At 44.4% G+C, this 19831-nt stretch overlaps 1 protein-coding gene across 1 annotated transcript in view; it reads right to left on the bottom strand.

The window, feature by feature from the left end:
• The window catches only part of ARHGEF28 (Rho guanine nucleotide exchange factor 28), a 364027-nt gene that overhangs the window by 225251 nt on the left and 118945 nt on the right, over positions 1–19831 (bottom strand). The window contains exons 3-4 of the mRNA XM_073624213.1: positions 15035–15182; positions 13304–13594 (exon numbers count right to left, since the gene is read on the bottom strand). Of these exons, the coding sequence (XP_073480314.1) occupies positions 13304–13594; positions 15035–15182 (439 nt within the window). The remainder of the gene's footprint in view (positions 1–13303; positions 13595–15034; positions 15183–19831) is intronic.

Genomic DNA, 19831 nt, shown 5'->3' on the forward strand with positions numbered 1-19831 from the left:
GGTGGTCATAGGTCATGTACAGTGAATAAAATTCCCAGGTAACACAGAGGGCATGGTTCCCGACGGTCATGTACAGTGAATATGGTTTCCGGGGTACATGTACAGAGGGCATGGTTCCTGGTGGTCATGTACAGTAAATTTGGTTCCCGGGGGTCATGTACAGAGGGCATGGTTCCCGGTGGTCATGTACAGTAAATTTGGTTCTCGGGGGTCATGTACACAGGACATGGTTCCCGGTGGTCATGTACAGTAAATTTGGTTCCACGGGGTCATGTACAGAGGGCATGGTTCCCGGTGGTCATTTACTGTAAATTTGGTTCCCGGGGTCATGTACAGAGGGCATGGTTCCCGCTGGTCACATATAGTGAATATGGTTTCCGTGGGACATGTACAGAGGGCATGGTTCCCAGTGGTCAATGGTCATGTACAGTGAATAGGATTCCCAGGTGACACAGACAGAGGGAATGGTTCCCGGTGGTCACGTACAATGAATATGGTTCCCGGGGGTCATGTACAGAGGGCATGGTTCCCGGTGGTCACGTACAGTGAATATGGTTCCCGGGGGTCACTTACAGTGAATATGGTTCTCGGGGGTCATGTACAGAGGGCATGGTTCCCGGTGGTCACGTACAGTGAATATGGCTCCCGGGGGTCACTTACAGTGAATATGGTTCTCGGGGGTCATGTACAGAGGGCATGGTTCCCGGTGGTCACGTACAGTGAATATGGTTCCCGGGGGTCACTTACAGTGAATATGGTTCTCGGGGGTCATGTACAGAGGGCATGGTTCCCGGTGGTCACGTACAGTGAAGATGGTTCCCGGGGGTCATATACAGAGGGCATGGTTCCCGGTGGTCACGTACAGTGAATACAGTTCCCGGGGGTCATGTACAGAGGGCATGGTTCCCGGTGGTCACGTACAGTGAATATGGTTCCCGGGGGTCATGTACAGAGGGCATGGTTCCCGGTGGTCACGTGCAGTGAATATGGTTCCCGGGGGTCACTTACAGTGAATAAGGTTCTCGGGGGTCATGTACAGAGGGCATGGTTCCCGGTGGTCACGTACAGTGAATATGGTTCTCGGGGGTCATGTACAGAGGGCATGGTTCCCGGTGGTCACGTACAGTGAATATGGTTCCCGGGGGTCATGTACAGAGGGCATGGTTCCCGATGGTCAATGGTCATGTACAGTGAATAGGATTCCCTGGTGACACAGACAGAGGAAATGGTTCCCGATGGTCATGTACAGTGAATATGGTTCCCGGGGGACATGTACAGAAGGCATGGTTCCAGTTGGTCAGGCACTGTGGACACTGATTGGACAATCTTTCCTAATGCTTTTGCACACAATGAGGTGTACAGCTCTTGGGGGGGGGGGGGGGGGGGATACACCATCAGTGTGATGTACAATGAGCAGTCAATTCACACTGCACACTATGCTGACTTCACACTAAATTCACCCTATTCATTGATTAGTAGGAAATATTTTACAAGTCATATTAATACATTTGTTATATTACACAGACTACATTGTCCTTTGAGTGACATCTCTTCCTCATATATAATAAAAAGGTCAAAACGTCAGGTGTTGAAAGCATCTTAGGTATTGCAAGGATGGCTGCACACAATAAATTAAAAAGCTACAAACAAGATGTGAATAAAGCTGTCTTTTCTGTTCAGGAAACAAACAAAATGCTATGATACAAGTAAACAGAGCTCCCTCTATTGGTGAGCTTTAGTATTACTGCTTGGAAATTTACGATGGGCACTGAAAAAAATTGAAATAAAAAAAAAAAACCCTTTAGGATATTCGAGATACACATTTTGGCAGAATATAAATTTATACTATGCAAAACAATTTTCAATGCAAAGTGACATTAATATTCTGCATGTATTTCTTTCAGGGTTGTAAGAAGCTAGCTTGTGGAAATCACAAAATATTAATGATAGCCTCTTATTAAATCTGGAACTTTCAGTCTAGGAACTAGACAAAGCAAAAAGGGAGTAAAAAAATAAACTCTTCACAGAATCAAAAGCTGCTTTTGTACAGTCAGACTATAGTATGGCCAATCTAATTAACATACAGTAGCTGCTGTGTATGCATTTTACAGTTTGGAAAGTGTGAGCTATTTGGGGTCTTTTAGGTCCACAGTTGAGAAATACTGATGTGAACTATGTAATGAAGCACTGGGAAAGAAAAAGCTGCCATAGCACTGAGGCAGGTAAGCAGTATCTTCTGTATCTAATGGGAGCTTCTAAGGTCTCACCATGCAGCTAACCAAGAACACATCAGATCATTTAAAGAGTACCTCCACTTTCATGGGGGAAAAAAAAATAGCAAATAAAAAAATCATATAGTTTATACAATTACTACTATCGGTGTTTCAACATCATCTGACCTGGCCTCACCTGCATCTGCATGGCTCCTTTCATCTGCCTCCCCACCTGATCAATTGATCAACTCTCAGCACGTACAGCCATCTGCTTTAATGGCGCGCACCAAGCTGTCTGAGCTTTGAAGATTGGAAAAGTGCTATCAGCATCTTATACACCTCCACATTTGCATCAGCTCTCATGCTGATCCGCTGGTCCATGGAACTCTGAAAGGAGACTCTATTGGCGGCCCACTACCTACATGAACAGATCTGTCAGTGAGGAAGGAGCATCAGCACGGCCTTGGGAGAGCTTGTTCCAGGGACTCAGTTCTTGTTCTTTTGATCCTTACTGCACTGCTGTCCCCTCATCTTCACATATCAAGGCTGTAACATCAACAACTAGTCCTCTTTGCCTTTGTTCCCCTGTCAGCCTTCATACATGCTATTTGATCCTTCATCCTCCATTAAGCGCCAGCAGGTATCTGTTTAATCAACAAGCAGTCCACACAATACGGACGGATTGGTTCCCCTCATTGTTTTTAAGGACTTTTTTTGATGAGTACAAACCATTGGTCTAGCTAGATTCATAATTTTTTCAGCAATCCCTTGGCCATCAGTGCTTTCAATTAAGTGCCTCATCCTTGCTAACGGTTGACTGCTGGTATGATAGTGGGCAATGCATGTGAGCCCGGGTTTGACACTATTTAACACAATTTTTTTTTAACACTATTGACAACATTATTTTTATTGGTTTTTACTGTGTGGTGAATGTTGCCTTTTTGTGGAAATCTCATTAAAGACTGTATTTATCAGCGTATAACATGCACTAATCGTGAGCGCGTGTTATACGCCGATCCCTGCTGCCTCGGAGTGGTGGGAGGGGACGAGCGCCACTGGATTAAACACAGCTGCGATCTCCTGTGTATACAGCGCTCAGTCACACACAGTCCCACCCCCCTGGCCCAGCATTGGACTACTGTTTTGTCCATCATATGAGCTGGGTGGGACTGTGAGTGACTGAGTGTCGGGTACACAGGAGATCACGGATCTGTGTCATCCAGCACTGGAGCGGCTGCAATCATAGACAAAGGCAAGTCTGCAGATGTGTACTAAACAGGCTGCAATGATGGGCATGCTAGAGGCTGCAGATGGGCACTAAACAGGCTGCAATGATGGGCATGCTAGAGGCTGCAGATGGGCACTAAACAGGCTGCAATGATGGGCACATTAGAGGCTGCAGATGGGCATTAAACAGGCTGCAATGATGGGCACATTAGAGGCTGCAGATGGGCACGTTAGAGGCTGCAGATGGGCACTAAACAGGCTGCAATAATGGGCATATTAGAGGCTGCAGATGGGCATAGATCAGGCTGCATTGATGGGCACTGGTGAGGCTGAAGAGTACTGACCCTTATTTTAAAATTTAAGGTTTTTTTCTGAAACTTCCTTCTGGTGCATGTTATACGCCAATAAATACGGTAAATATTTTCTATTTTGTGACTATTACACTGCTGTATGTTTCCCTTTGGAGTTACTCTCTTGGTATTTCTATATCCAAGTCCTCCCCTCCTTTTAAGCCTAGAATAAGGCTTACCTATAAGTAGTGGAAATATCTCCTAAACGTGCACTGTTTAGGAGATATTTACCTTGTAGTTCGCCGATGATGTCATCAGCGTATGCGTTGTGAAGAAACAGACCTCCGTGCCATTTCTTCACTCGCAAGTGTCGTGACTAACGGCTCCTGCGCACATCCACGGGAGTGATGTCACGTGGCTCTAGCCAGTGACAGAGCCAGAGTCCACAGCCCCAGAAGGGCAAAGATGGAGGTGGCCACCAGCGGGGACTTCATTTGCAGGTAAGTGCCACATAATGGGCTAGTATGCGATGCATACTAGCCCAATATGCTTTTACTTTGCAGGGGAACAAAGAGGAATTAAAACCCATCAGGGTTAACTTCCTCTGTAGCCTCCCTGGCGGTTTTCCCGAGTGTGGCTCAGGGTTAAAATTCAGGACCATTAGCGGTAACCCCGAGCCACACTCGGGATTACATCGCAGGATCCTGGTGTGGCTTTACTTACCTTGTCCCCGGGATCCTGCAATGTCCCCCGCACTGTCTGCGGGCTCCATCCTCCTCCGAAGCCTCTCCATGCCAGGCTCCGTTCCCTGCGAGCGGCGCGATGCACGAGGGCGGAGCCTGGCGGCAAATTCAAAAAAGTGTAAAATCATAACACATACAGTACTGTAATCTTACAGATTACAGTACTGTATGAAATGATTTCACATCCCTTTTGTCCCCAGTGCTTTGTCCTATGCCCTGCATGCAGTTTTATGTTATATATACTGTTCTTTCTGCCTGGAAACTGGAGATTGTCCATAGCAACCAAAAAGTGTTCCTTTACATCAAAAGTGGCTTTAGACCAGCTAGAAAACAGCGATAGTAAATTAGAACACTTGCAGAATTGAGCGATAGTGAATCGTGGGGAAATTTATTGTATTATTAATTTTTTATTTTATTTTTTAATTATTTATTTTTATTTATTATATTATAATTTATGTTTTTGTGTTTCAAACTTTATCATACCCGGGATATCTACTAGACTCTTGTTTGGACAGATTTAAGTGTGTTATTGTTAAGAATTACAGACCTACAATATAAAACGCCAAATTTCCATGCAAAATAATTGTACCGCTTTCAGCACCTAAAATCCGAAATAATCATACCGCCAGGGAGGTTAAAGACTAAGCCCTTTTCTGACACTTGCTGCCTACAAGTTAAAATCAGTATTTTTTGCTAGAAAATTACTTAGAACCCCCCAAACATTATATATATATTTTTTAGCAGAGACCCTAGAGAATAAAATGATGGTTGTTGCAATATTTTATGTCACACTGTATTTTGGGGAAAAAATACACTTTATTGAATTAAAAGAAAACCAAACAGTAAAGTTAGCCCACTTTTTTTGTATAATGTGAAAGATGATTTTACACCGAGAATCGTGATCTTTATTCTAAGAAAAAAAAAATTGCGATTCTCTTTTTATCCAGAATCGTGCGGCTCTAGGTGTATAGCTGTAATTTGGTTCTAGGTCAGTCACCTACTAAATAATGAAGCCACAGGATTAGCATTACAGCCAACAAGCAAGCAACAGGATTCATGGCGGTTTCTCATTGGTTGGTCTTAACCTTCTTTGACGGTTGAAAAATAATACAGGTTATGGTGAGCCATGTTTTTGTCTAGAACACGACAACAGCCAAACCATTCACTATACAAAGAAAACAGAAGATCTCTCTATGCACAGAAACTGAACACAGAACTAAGTAAAAGTTGAAGGATTAGGCCCCTTGTACACTCAGCAGTATGCCTGGTAGGGACAGATGCAGCATCCAGGGCCGCTATAAACAACCTCTCGAAGTCTTTGGCAAGCTGCAACTGGAAGAGGTAAGCACTATACAGAGTGGTACCGGTGTATAGGGCCCTGTCCATCCAGTTACGAGGTTCCAGAACGCGGAAGACCTGCAGGAGACACACTTAAGCTTAACAGCCCACCATATGTGTTTTTGCATCCATATTTACAGGTCTGGTCTTTTGGAGGGTTTTTGAAGAAAATGGACAATTAATGACAAAAGCATTAACAAAAAATAGGTTTCTCAAAACAAATGAATGTATACGAACATTATCCAATTAAATCCAAATATGGAAAAGGACGCAGACCTGTTCTGTTTTTTTCTGCTGACATAAATGGGCTCAAATGTGAGCAGTGGTAAACAGATGCATGTTCGTTTACATCCGCCTGCCCTTTGACGTACATTGTGGTTCTGTTTGAATCCATCTGAAAAAACCTACAGACAGATCCACACTGAATGTTTGACCCTTAGGACTTGTTCACACCATTGCGGTAAGACTATGTTGGGCGGCTATTCCAGGGCAGTCCCACCACAAGACAAGGTAAAATGCCTCGTCTCTTATCAGGCAAGTTCACACCACTGCTTTTTGGCACTGTGTGCTGAAAAAAACTACGGCATGTGGTACTTTTTTCAGAGAAGCGCAGAGTACATTTCAATAAAGTTCATTAAATTATAAAAATTTAAAAAAACAGTGCAATGTGGTACGTTCGGAGCCTCAGCTCTGTGGTCATCCTAAAGCGAACCTGCTGTTGCATTTTAGCGCAGCCACTGGTGTGAACAGGCCATCAAACCAGCCATAGATGGATCAAAGTTTGGTAGGTTCAGCGGGAACTGTCTGAATTTTGACCCATGTATGGGCAGGTAGGTTGTACAGAAGTCGATCTGTTGACTCCTGTACAACCAGCCTCTCGATAAGTGCTGCCAGCTATAGCCAACGGTGCCGATGAGTATATTCCAACAGTGGGGAAACCCCCCGCCATCAGAATACCATAGCTCCTCGGAAGGGATTCTTCCATCCACCTCGAATGAGTGGATGGGGGAAGTGATTCAATTTCTTTTGTTCAACCACAACCATGTATGGCCTCCCTTAGTTCACACTGCAACCAATGTATTCAACCAAGTGCTCACTGGCAATCAGAGGAACCACTACAGCAATAACAGCAGATACCGTAATTGCATATCTCTGCTTTATGGGTCTTCCATCACTTGAATAAAATGGCTAGAGAACGGTAAGACAATGTTTCTGGGAGAAAAATTCCTTTTCACCAGATGCAAATCAACACATCTCTGTTCTCATGGCCCTAAACAACCTACCTTTCCTGTATGTATCTACCCTGCAGTGGTACAGCTGTTTAACTTGGAGGAACAATGTAATAGTGAAAACACATGAAGTGGAAAGTTCACATTAAGTATACTATGTGCAATAGGATTTATATGTGTCCAGCAGTGCTGGGGACAAAGGTCTGCACAGCTATAAACCAAAAGCTACAAAGAAAGAGGAAATAACCGGAAAACGACACTCGGGGGACATGTGAAGATCTGATATGATTAAAGAGGCATCCCCCCCACCCAAATTCATTGCGACCAAACAGCCTCTCCCTGTGATCTACCCATCTGGTCATGGGAATGTGACAAAAGCTACTGAGCGATAAAGGTTTTAGCCTGACATGTGATTGATCAGACGTCAACTGTCTGTCCTGACATCTGTGGAAGGAAGCAGGAGCTCCTTTGTGGAAGTGGCTACGAGACCCAGTGCCCTTCCTGTTCCTACAGAATGTCTGCACCTGGTAGGGGCCACAAGGGTTTCTTCTATTTCTCCCTTTAGTTCTACATGGCTGAAGTTTGAAGAACTGCACTGCAGTCATAGTAATACAGCATGGCAAAAGATGTGATTGGATTGTAAAGGAAAAGTTTATTGATGAGGTCATCTCTGTGCCCTTACCTCCATTCACAGCATTCTGCAGCAAAGCCTCTATTCAGATTGCACAGACCAAAAGGAGGGCCAAAACCCATCAGACACTAGTGCACTGGTGTCTAAAACTGTTAACATGGTCACAAAGGGGGGGAGCAAGGAGCTTATCAGTGGGCCGCTGCTCCCAATTTGACATCTGTACATGTGCGGGTCCTGAACACAAACAGTGTAAGTTTTGGGGCATGCACCCACACAGCTGTCAAATTGGGAGCAGCGGCTGTATTTGTTCAATTGCTGCATCCCAACTGACATCAATAGGACTGTCTGCATGCAACACCTGTGCATCCCTGTGCAAGTAAACCCAGCCTGACATGGGTGTATGCTGTAGCGCACCCTTTGTGAACAAGGCCTTTTATGGTCTTCTGATACATCCCAGCTGTGGAGGGCTGGGCACTTCTGGCCGTTTAATAAAGCTGAGTAGTCAGCTCATTATAACATAGCAGCCAATTAAAAATAACTATGGATTATGGGAAATAATGAACAGGTAGCAACCATGTAGTCTGTCAGCATGAGCTTCCAATTACCAGCAGCGGTTCTATGTGTTACTCACCACCAATGTTGAGAGGCTTTATAAGGCTCTGTGTCAACAAGCTTTATACGCTTCAAACAGGTTTGCAATCTCATACAAGTCTATGGCAATACAAACCTTGCTTGAAGCAAGTCAGCTACAGGTGAAATATACCTATCAATGAACTCTGAAGGATCTTAGAAGCATCTCAAACCGATGTCAAATTGATGCCACTGACATCAGCCCAAAGTATGGACCACAGGCCCTAACTCTGCTTCTCCCTTTAGGCTTCATGTACATGGGACGTTTTTACAACCTCTCCTGAACGATTTAACTTGACAGATAGTAACCCACGTTTAAAACGTCCGTTTTGCCGCGTTTACATGCCGCATTTAGCAGCGTTTTGCGTTTAGAAGCGTTTCTAAAAAAAAAATATATATATATATTATATATTATATATAATTTATTTATTTATTTTATTGGCCAAAAACTAAAAAAAGGCCTATAAAAAGAAATGTGGCTAAACACGGGTTACAGCGTTTAGACATGTTTGTAGTCTGAAACTTTGGCGTCTGAACTCATTTTTTTGCCTTAAAAAAAAAGGCCCATAAACGCAACTGCCTAAAAACGATAGTAAACGAACCTGTGTACATGTATACATAAGATAACATTGGATGAGTTCAGGGGCAGTTGAAAAAAGTGTCCAACTGCCTCTGAACATCCGTTTAGCAGCAGTGTACATGGGGCCTTAGGCCCCTTTCACACTGGGGCGGTTTGCAGGCGTTATTGCGCTAAAAATACCGCCTGCAAACCGCCCCAAAACAGCCTCCGCTGTTTGTTTAGTGTGAAAGCCCGAGGGCTTTCGCACTGAAGCGGTGCGCTGGCAGGAGAAGAAAAAATCTCCTGTCAGCCGCATTTTTGGAGCGGTGAAGGAGCGGTGTATTCACCGCTCCTAAACCGCTCCTGCCCATTGAAATCAATGGGACAGCGCGGCTATAGCGTGCTATACGAGTGGTTTTAAACCTTTTTCGGCCGCCAGCGGGGGGGTTAAAACCGTACCGCTAGCGGCCAAATACCGCGGTAAAACAGCGCTAAAAATAGCGATGTTTTACCGCCGACGCCCCCACCGCCCCAGTGTGAAAGGGGCCTTAGAGATTGCCAAACACACAATTTGTTCACCTTGTGCTGTTCCCAAACTCCCTGTAATCCCTTCCACCCTACATTCCCCGTCCTGCCTTTAGTTTGATAGCACCTAGTAGCCCTGTGAATCAGTGTATGGCTCGATTTCTGGCATTCAATCCATTGTATTCTCCTCAGTCTGGGTTTGGCTACTTGTGTTTGCATTAGTTATTGTTTGATTTCCTGCTTTGTTTCCCTGTTTCATGCTCTTGTGTTTTTTTCATTTGCTCCATTTTCACCCTCTTATTGTTAGTGTTGAAAAAGACAGAAATGGTAACCAGTAAGAACTCAAGTAGATTAAACCCTCATTGCAACTTTGCATCTATTAGTATTTTCACAATAGGGTTGTCTGGCCACTTTGTTCTTGTCTTAATTTTGGTTTGTTGCCTGTCTTCCTGGGAGGCAAATCACAGTTCTCTTAGCCACTTCCAGTACAGGAATATAGGCTGCTGGATCAGCCACATGTTATTCATTTTTAATGTACTACCAGCTGCAGAGACTACAATTTCCATGAATTCTAGCAGGTACAGGGAAGTTATTGAGAGATCTGATTTCCGAGGGGAGTCACTGGGAGAGCTGATCCCCGAGGGGAGTCAATGGGAGAAGTGATCCCCAAAGGGGAGTCACCGGGAGAGCAGATCCCCAAGAGGAGTCACTGGGAGAACTGATCCCCGAGGGGAGTCACTGGGAGAGCTGATCCCCGAGGGGAGTCACTGGGAGAGCTGATCCCCGAGGGGAGTCACTGGGAGAGCTGATCCCCGAGGGGAGTCACCGGGAGAGCTGATCCCCGAGGGGAGTCACCGGGAGAGCTGATCCCCGAGGGGAGTCACCGGGAGAACTGATCCCCGAGGGGAGTCACCGGGAGAACTGATCCCCGAGGGGAGTCACCGGGAGAGCTGATCCCCGAGGGGAGTCACCGGGAGAGCTGATCCCCGAGGGGAGTCACCGGGAGAACTGATCCCCGAGGGGAGTCACCGGGAGAGCTGATCCCCGAGGGGAGTCACTGGGAGAGCTGATCCCCGAGGGGAGTCACTGGGAGAGCTGATCCCCGAGGGGAGTCACTGGGAGAGCTGATCCCCGAGGGGAGTCACTGGGAGAGCTGATCCCCGAGGGGAGTCACTGGGAAAGCTGATCCCCGAGGGGAGTCACTGGGAGAGCTGATCCCCGAGGGGAGTCACTGGGAAAGCTGATCCCCGAGGGAAGTCACTGGGAGAACTGATCCCCGAGGGGAGTCACTGGGAGAGCTGATCCCCGAGGGGAGTCACTGGGAGAACTGATCCCCGAGGGGAGTCACCGGGAGAGCTGATCCCCGAGGGGAGTCACCGGGAGAGCTGATCCCCGAGGGGAGTCTCCAGGAGAGCTGATCCCCGAGGGGAGTCACCGGGAGAGCTGATCCCCGAGGGGAGTCAATGGGAGAGTTGATCCCCGAGGGGTGTCACTGGGAGAGCTGATCCCCGAGGGGAGTCACTGGGAGAGTTGATCCCCGAGGGGAGTCACTGGGAAAGCTGATCCCCGAGGGGAGTCACTGGGAGAGCTGATCCCCGTGGGGAGTCACTGGGAGAGCTGATCCCCGAGGGGTGTCACTGGGAGAGTTGATCCCCGAGGGGAGTCACTGGGAGAGTTGATCCCCGAGGGGAGTCACTGGGAAAGCTGATCCCCGTGGGGAGTCACTGGGAGAGCTGATCCCCGAGGGGAGTCACTGGGAAAGCTGATCCCCGAGGGGAGTCACTGGGAGAGCTGATGCCCGAGGGGAGTCACTGGGAAAGCTGATCCCCGAGGGGAGTCACTGGGAGAGCTGAAACTTTACTTCTGGGCGGAAGCTTCCTGTAACAAAGACCGTTCACTGCTGCTCCCTCTCCTTGGAGAAGTACAAGAAGAAGTTGTAGTGAAGGTGAAAGAACTGTTAAGCTTTGTGTTAGGAACTGTTAAAGACTGTTGCCATAGGAGACAGCATTCTTGCAGGTGCAGACGTGGCTTCTTGCTGGAGGCTTTTCCCTGCACGGCTGTCCTCCTATTGAAGTCTCGGGGTCTGCTAATTGAACTTGCAACTACTCAAGGGTGTTCTGACCCTAACCCTCTCTCCCCCCAAAAATACAAAAAGGACTGTTAAAAGAAATAAAACCTTTTTTGAATCCAAGAAGTATCTGTCGCCCAATGACTTTCTCCATCCTGCACTCACTATGCCTCACAACCCACCACATACAGAATGATGTCAGCTATCTCTGGCCCTGGAGGTTCTCATTAGACTGAAGGAGGTCGGAGACCTTGCTACACAAGGAAGCCAGGTGGCTTGGTACTTTCAGTTGACTTTCCATGTTAATGGTGGAAACTTTTGCGTGGGCAACTGGTTTCTATGGGAACTGTTCCGTTCTGTTTAATAAAAGTGGGCTGCCACTTCCTAAAATACAGTTTGGACTGGAGTAACTGCCACATGAGAATAATCACCCCGACACCACAGCTGGCAGAACACGCAGGTGGCAGATGCTCACTGTTACTGCAGTGAAGGAGGCCCCTTTTTAAGAGAACACTATTTTTTTTAAAAATGCAGGGGTTATTTTATCCCCCGTTAGTTGTCCCTATACTTGAGTATCACTCACAAGGTAAAAAAGCTGTCTGGGGAGGGGACCTCACGCTCGAACTGCATTTTCACTGAGACAAATAAATTTCTATTTGTCACAGCAGCCTAATAAATGTCAATATGGTGGGCTACTTGTTTCCAGGCACTACTGTCTGCAGCCTCCTGGAACAAGTACGCTCATATATTTAGCTCAGTGCAAGATAGGTTTACCACTTCCAAACAGAACCGTCTAGTATTGGGCAAAAATAGTTACAGGAAAAATGTAGACTGGTGGAATAGATATTTAGACTGGTGGAATAGATATTTATCTTTATTACAGCTAATAACAGATAAAGATGTTAAATCTTAACTCCAGGCTCAGACATTTTCATTTAAAGTGGAGTTCCACCCAAAAATGGAACTTTCGCTTTAAAGGGAAGGTGACCCCCTGACATGCCACATTTGGCATGTCATTTTTTTTTGGGGGGGGGGGGAGCGGAAACCCTCTTTTTAGAGGGTTCCAGCTCCCACTTCCTCCCGGGGCACCGCGGCGCCGGAAGTTCACCTCTCCCCCCTCCCTCTCGGCAATCAACCTCGTGTCACAGGTCCCAGATGATTGCCCTGGCCAGTCACAGCGCGCCGCGCGGCTCGCATATGCGCAGTGAAGCCACAGCCGGGCGCCCACAGGAGAGGGGGAGACGAGCTGGGCTTCGTTCTCCCGAATCGCTGGACCTCGGACAGGTAAGTGTCCAATTATTAAAAGTCAGAAGCTGCAGTATTTGTACCTGCTGACTTTTAATTTTTATTTTTTAAGCAGAACTCTGCTTTAAGTGTACAACTTAATGAACATAAAGGATATAAATCCACTTTGTGTGCTCCTAATTAGTTTACAATCCCAGATATCACCTTGTAGAAAGAGCAGTGACATCATCATTGTGCTGTACATAACCTGTGCAGAGAGCAGAGCTATGGGAGGGACCCAGCAGGCTCCACCCATCACATCTTGCCTGCAGAAAACTACAGGAGGGGGCGGATACAGGACTAATCACCAGGCAAAAGGAGAGGGAGCAGCAGTGAGAGGTCTTTGTTACAGGAAGCTTCCACCCAGAAATAAAGTTTTACAATGGAATACTGCACAGATCTCGAAGAAATGCACAAATCACAGCAAGATTGAAGGAAGGTCACACATGACTTTTGAATTTAGACAATATTTGTTTTGTCTGAAATCCAGTTTAAAGTGAAAATGTGGTTATGCTTTAAACCAGCACTGGATACAATTCTCACAAATGTCTCATTATATATCTTACCTTTTTCAGAAAAGGATCCAAGAAGATTCCAAGGAGTCAAATCCTCGTGTGCGAAGCATAGCATCATGTTACGGTCCAGTAACTGCAAGTCCTTGAGAGTCACATCAAACTGATCGAGAATGTCCTTGTGACTGCATGGAGTTAGGCTGTTGCTGTTGCTTTTCAAGAAGTGGGAAATACTGCAAGCTTTATCTATCACATAGTCTACAGTGGTGCACGCCACAATAACTGGAGAATAGCCATCAGTGTGCATACATACAGCCACGGTTAAGGATTCTGAGCAATTATGTCCTGGGAAAAGAGACATATAAAGCACATTTACTTTCATAATTCTTATCTGAGAGTAGCTTTTACTTCTGTATGCTAATACAATAAAGTTTAGAGACTCATAACAATAAAGGTGGCTATATACACTGTATAATCTGATTGTACAATCTAATTTAGATCTGCCATCAACTATGTAGTGCAATAAAGATTTAGGTTAGGTTCACACTAGTCCGCACTGTGAGTTCCGGTCACATAGACTGCCTCACCCGAATCGTACTGCTCTTGCGAGCCCGCAGCGCGATTGTGAGAACCGCTGCAGCCGCCTTTTTTGTGTGGTTTACACGGCACAGCAGCCCATTCAAATGAATGGGCTGCCGTGTTCGATCAACCTCGGGACGCACGACCTGCACTAGAATGAACCTAGCCTAACGGCTGCTCAGGGGGTCTGGGCTTCAGCAAAATGGAAGCCTCCGGCAAGAAGAAACAGGAACAATGCTAAAGGCAATTTACAGCACACACTAATTTTGGTAGCATAATTATGAATGTGGAACGTATGTTCCTTCCCAATTCATTACAACTGACTGCATTGCACACAGTTCTGGAACAGTGATGCGCACTTTACAGGGTTAAAATAGACAGTGAGGTGGCAACATATTACCTTCTTACCACGTCAACCGCCTCCACAAATCAAAATGTACTGAAGCCAGAGGAGCAGCATAACAGCCAGACAACAAACCTTTTCAGAAGGTTATATAATGGCAGTCTCTGTATTTGTCTCATGACAGACCAAGATTGCTCATTTTCACTTCAGATCCAAGTATGTTGAACCAAGTGATCCTGACAGGGCCCCGTCACCCGCCTCAAATTTCTGACAATTTAACAGGATTTGTCTGTATATCAAGCCATGCATGGCCCATTTTTATCACCCAGTGCTAGTTGTCTCAATACTAGGACAATGTCAGCCGGCATTATTTTCACAGAAAACATATAGTGTATCCTTGCTTTTATCCAAATCACCTAGGGTGATTTGTCTCCTCTCTCATTCCTCTGATAACTGAATGAGTCACTTCTGACTTCTAAGCAACACACACATTATTGCTAGCCTCAGCTGTGCAGATTTCCCCTATGAAACTGTGTAGAGGGGTTTGTCCTTTCCCTCCCACTCAGGCCTCAGATTACACTCAGCTTCCTATGATATGCTCTGCAGTGTGTGACATCAGATCCCTGTCCCATGCCTGCTAGTGCTGAGAAAAGCTGAGTAAAATGTGTGCTTTAGGAGGGCTGCAGATAAACAGGTACAACTTATGTAGGAGGATTTGTTTAGTCTCTGTGTATCACCTGAGGCCAGTCACTTCACTGGGTACATTTAGGTGTTTACAACCACTTTAAGTGAAAGGGTTTTTTGTGTTTTTATTTTGTAACAATGTAGTTGTCAAAATCAAAGCTAAAAAAAAAGTTCCTGACCTGGTAGGATAGAGCACAAAGAATTTGCATTGACACGTTCTGCAAATGTGACATGCCGATGGCTGGATCCATTGTAAACAAAATAAAATTCAGCATCTTCTGGAAGGTGGAGATCTTCAGCAAAGTTTGCATACACAGTTATTTGGCCCTGGAAAATACAGAGGGTGAAAGAGAGGATAAGTCACTGTGTTAACTTGGCCTATGTGCACCATAATTTATGAATGAGGACTCTTACTAACTAAACTTTGCCTATAGCAATCAGAATTTAATTACTGGGAAACATAATACAGAAACTGATTGGCTCGTATGAGCAATTACTTCTAGTGATAAACCATACATATGTTTTGTAATTACAGTTAGGTCCATATATATTGGGACACAGGCACAATTTTCATACTTTTGGCTTTGTATGCCACCAGAATAAAAATTAAAATGAAACAATCCAAATGAATTTGAAGTGCAGACAAATTTTAGGAATTGCAACCATTTTTATACACAGCAATCCCCCCCCCCCCCCCCCCCATTTTCAGGGGCTCAAATGTAATTGGACAAATCAATACAATCATATATAACATTTTGTTGAGAATCCTTTACTGGCAATGACTGCCTGAGGTCCGGAACTCATGGACATTACCAAAGACTGGGTTTCCTCCTTTCTGATGCTTTGCCAGGCTCTAACTACAGCAGTCTTCAGTTGTTCTTTGTGGGTCTTTCTGCCTTTAGGTTTGCCTTCAGCAAGAGAAATGCATGCTCAGTTGGGTTGAGATCAGGTGATTGACTCGGCCATTGCAGAATATTCCACTTCTTTTCCTTCAAAAGCTCCTGGGTTGCTTTTGCAGTGTGTTTTGGATCATTGTCCATCTGTATTGTGAAGCACTGTCCAATCAACTTTTCTGCATTTGGCTGAATCTGGGCTGACAGTATATCTCTAAACACTGTAGATTTCATCTGGCTGCTTCTGTCTTCTGCCACATCATCAATAAACACCAAATGACCCAATGCCACTGGAAGCCATTCATGCCCATGCCATCACACTGCCCCCACCATGTTTTATAGATGACGTTGTGTGCTTTGGATCATGAGCTGTTCCAAGCCTTCTCTAAACTTTTTTCTTCCCATAATTCTGGTACAGATTAACCTTAGTTTCATCCATCCAAAGAATGCTTTTCCAGAACTGGTCTGGCTTTTTTCAATGTTTTTTTGGCTAAGTCTAATCTGGCTTTTCTATTCTCCAGGCTTATGAATGGTTTGCACCTTGTGGTGAACCCTCTGTATTTGCTTTCGTGCTCTTGATTGTAGACTTTGACAATGACACACTCATCTCCTGGAGAGTGTCCTTCACTTATCTGGATGTTGTGAGTGGATTTTTATCTTTACCATAGAGAGGATCCTGAGATCATCCACCACTGTTGTTTTCCAGGCCTTTTTATGTTGCTGAGCCCGCCAGTGCATTTTTCTTTCCTCAGAATGTACCAAACTGTTGATTTGGACACTCCTAATGTTGCTGTTATCTCTCTGATGCATTTGTTTAGTTTTTGAAGCCTTACAATGGCCGTTTTCACTTGCATGGACAGCTCCTTTGAACGCATGATGTAGGTTCACAGCAATAGATTCCAAATGCAAATACCACACTTAGAATCAACTCCAGAACTTTTACCTGCTTAATTAATGAAGAAATAGCGAAAGAGTAGCCCACACCTGGCCATGAAACAGCTTTTGATTCAATTGTCCAATTACTTTTGGGCCCTTGAAAAAGGGGGGGTGGCTATTCCTAAGAGCTGTAATTCCTAAACCATTTCTTCTGATTTAGATGTACATACTCTCAAATTAAGCCTGAGAGTGTACACTTTCAGCCCATATCCATTATAGAACTATAGCTTGAATATGTTTTGGTAAATACCTAAAAAAATAAATAAATAAATAAAATTGTGCCTGTGTCCAAATATATATGGACCTAACTGTATATTAACTGTCCTAATTCACTTGAAAAAAATAATACTGAGGGCAGGGATCAAACTGCTCTGACCATACATTAAAACTGTTTTACTAACTACCAGCCTGCAACAGCAGCTGGAAGACTCATCTGCCATTGAAGTACTAGTCAATGATGCAGCCAAGCCACCAATTTGATTAATTCTCCAGATGTTTTCCAGGATGGGTTTAACTCTGACTTTGCAGCCACAAAAAAAGTCCCCACTTCAAACAGTAAAATACACTTTAAAAAAAGGTCCCGGATTGTGTCTTTTAATGTCTGATTAAGCTGGACATATGACTGTAGAATTTAATTGGAAAATGTTAATTTTAAGAACATTGTTCAACTTTCTAATGGTTAGTGGGGTCAAATCAGTGTTCGTTTTCAAACACAGTAAAAAAATTAAATTCGAAGGAGCAGGATGGAAACATTTTCTAACAGTGATTTTCTAACAGTGAATATGTTTTTTGTTCAGGAATGTCCATTCACTCTAAAATCAAATGTTAAAAGCAAACTTTTTTTAAAATTATTTTTAAGTGTTTTAAACATTTATCAAGTCATCAAATGCACCGAATTTTCATGTGAATGCTCCTGCGACTGATCGTTCAAAAATATCCTAGTGTTGGCCAGTTTAGTCACCCTTTGCAGAAAGCCCTATGATCTCTGAACTGGCACCAAGGGGCATATTTCTCCAAGCATTCACTGGTGGTGAATAAGTTACTGTCATCTAAAACACATGCCCCAGGCAGATCCACTTGCAGTGAATGCCAGAGTATTGATCCCCTGCTTATTTTGTATGTTTGCCAACTGACAAAGAAATGATCAATCTATAATTTTAATGGTAGGTTTATTTTAACAGTGAGAGACAGAATAACAAAAAAAATATCCAGAAAAACGTATTTCAAAAAAGTTATAAGATTGATTTGCATTTTAATGAGTGAAATAAATATTTGACCCCTTCGCATAACATGACTTAGTACTTGGTGGTAAAACTCGTGTTGGCCATCACAGAGGTCAGACGCTTCTTGTAGTTGGCCACCAGGTTTGCACACATCTCAGGAGGGATTTTTGCCCACTCCTCTTTGCAGATACTCCCCAAGTCATTAAGGCTTCGAGGCTGCTGTTTGGTAACTCGAACCTTCAGCTCCCTCCACATATTTTCTATGGGATTAAGGTCTGGAGACTGGCTAGGCCACTCCAGGACCTTAATGTGCTTCTTCTTGAGCCACTCCTTTGTTGCCTAAGCCATGTGTTTTGGGTCACTGTCATGCTGGAATACCCATCCACGACCCATTTCCAATGCCCTGGCTGAGGGAAGGAGGTTCTCACCCAAAATTTGACGGAACATGACCCTGTCCATTGTTCCTTTGATGTGGTGAAGTGGTCTTGTCCCCTTTGCAGAAAAAAACACCCCCAAAGCATAATGTTTCCACCTCCATGTTTGACGGAGGGGATGGTGTTCTTGGGGTCATAGGCAGCATTCCTTCTCCTCCAAACATGGCGAGTTGAGTTGAAGCCAAAGAGCTTGATTTTGGTCTCCTCTGACCACAACACTTTCACCCAGTTCTCTTCTGAATCATTCAGATGTTCATTAGCAAACTTCAGACGGGCCTGTACATGTGCTTTCTTGATCAGGGAGACCTTGCGGGTGCTGCAGGTTTTCAATCCTTTACAGGGTAGTGTGTTACCAGTTGTTTTCTTGGTGACTATGGTCCCAGCTGCCTTGAGGTCATTGAAAAGATTCTCCCGTGTAGTTCTGGGCTGATTCCTCACCGTATTCATGATCATTGAAATTCCACGAGGTGAGATCTTGCATGGAGCCCCAGACTGAGGGAGATTGACAGTTATTTTGTGTTTCGTCCATTTTGCGAATAGTCGCACCAACTGTTGTCACCTTCTCACCAAGCTGCTTGGCGATGGTCTTGTAACCCATTCCAGCCTTGTGTAGGTCTAAAATCTTTTCCCAGACATCCTTGGATAGCTCTTTGTTCTTGGCCATGGTGGAAAGATTGGAATCCGATTGATTGCTTCTGCGGACAGGTGTCTTTTATACAGGTAACAAGCTGAGATTAGGAGCACTCCCTTTAAGGGAGTGCTCCTAATCTCAGCTCGTTACCTGTATAGAAGACACCTGGGAGCCAGAAATGTTGCTTATTGATAGGGGATCAAATATTTTACTCATTAAAATGAAAATCAATTTATAACTTTTTTTAAATGAGTTTTTCCTGGATATTTTTGTTATTCTGTCTCTCACTGGTAAAACAAACCTATTATTAAAATTATAGACTGATCATTTCTTTGTCACTGGGCAAATGTACAAAATCAGAAGGGGATCAAATACTTTTCGCTCACTGTATATATTTACCCACAAGTGAAACAAACAACTGTCATTTATTGAACATGTAGGCTAAATTGAAACAAAAGATAATGACAGATCATTTATCAGTAAAAATGTTTTTATTAGACAGTAAACAGAGGCATTTGTTCTCTCTGTAGTCCCCTAGTATCACATATACATTAGACTGGGTAGTAAGCAGGACGGAGTTCACACACAGCAGCAGAAATCCCCAACAAACAGTGGTTGTCAGTGGAACATTGCAACAAGTAATATCATTCACAGGACTCCACATAAGTCAGCATCCCAAGAATTCAAGCACATAATATCTCTTAGACACTGGCTTGTCTAATAAGACTTGAGGACGTCACTGGCATGTACAAATAAACAAAAAAAAAAAGTTTCATTCATCTGAAATATTTGGTAAATAGCTGCTGCTAGACTGTGCGGATATTGTAACAACATGTGAGCATATTTATTGCGCTTTCCA

Source organism: Aquarana catesbeiana, linkage group LG01 (assembly GCF_042186555.1).
Source record: "Aquarana catesbeiana isolate 2022-GZ linkage group LG01, ASM4218655v1, whole genome shotgun sequence".
Taxonomy (NCBI): domain Eukaryota; kingdom Metazoa; phylum Chordata; class Amphibia; order Anura; family Ranidae; genus Aquarana; species Aquarana catesbeiana.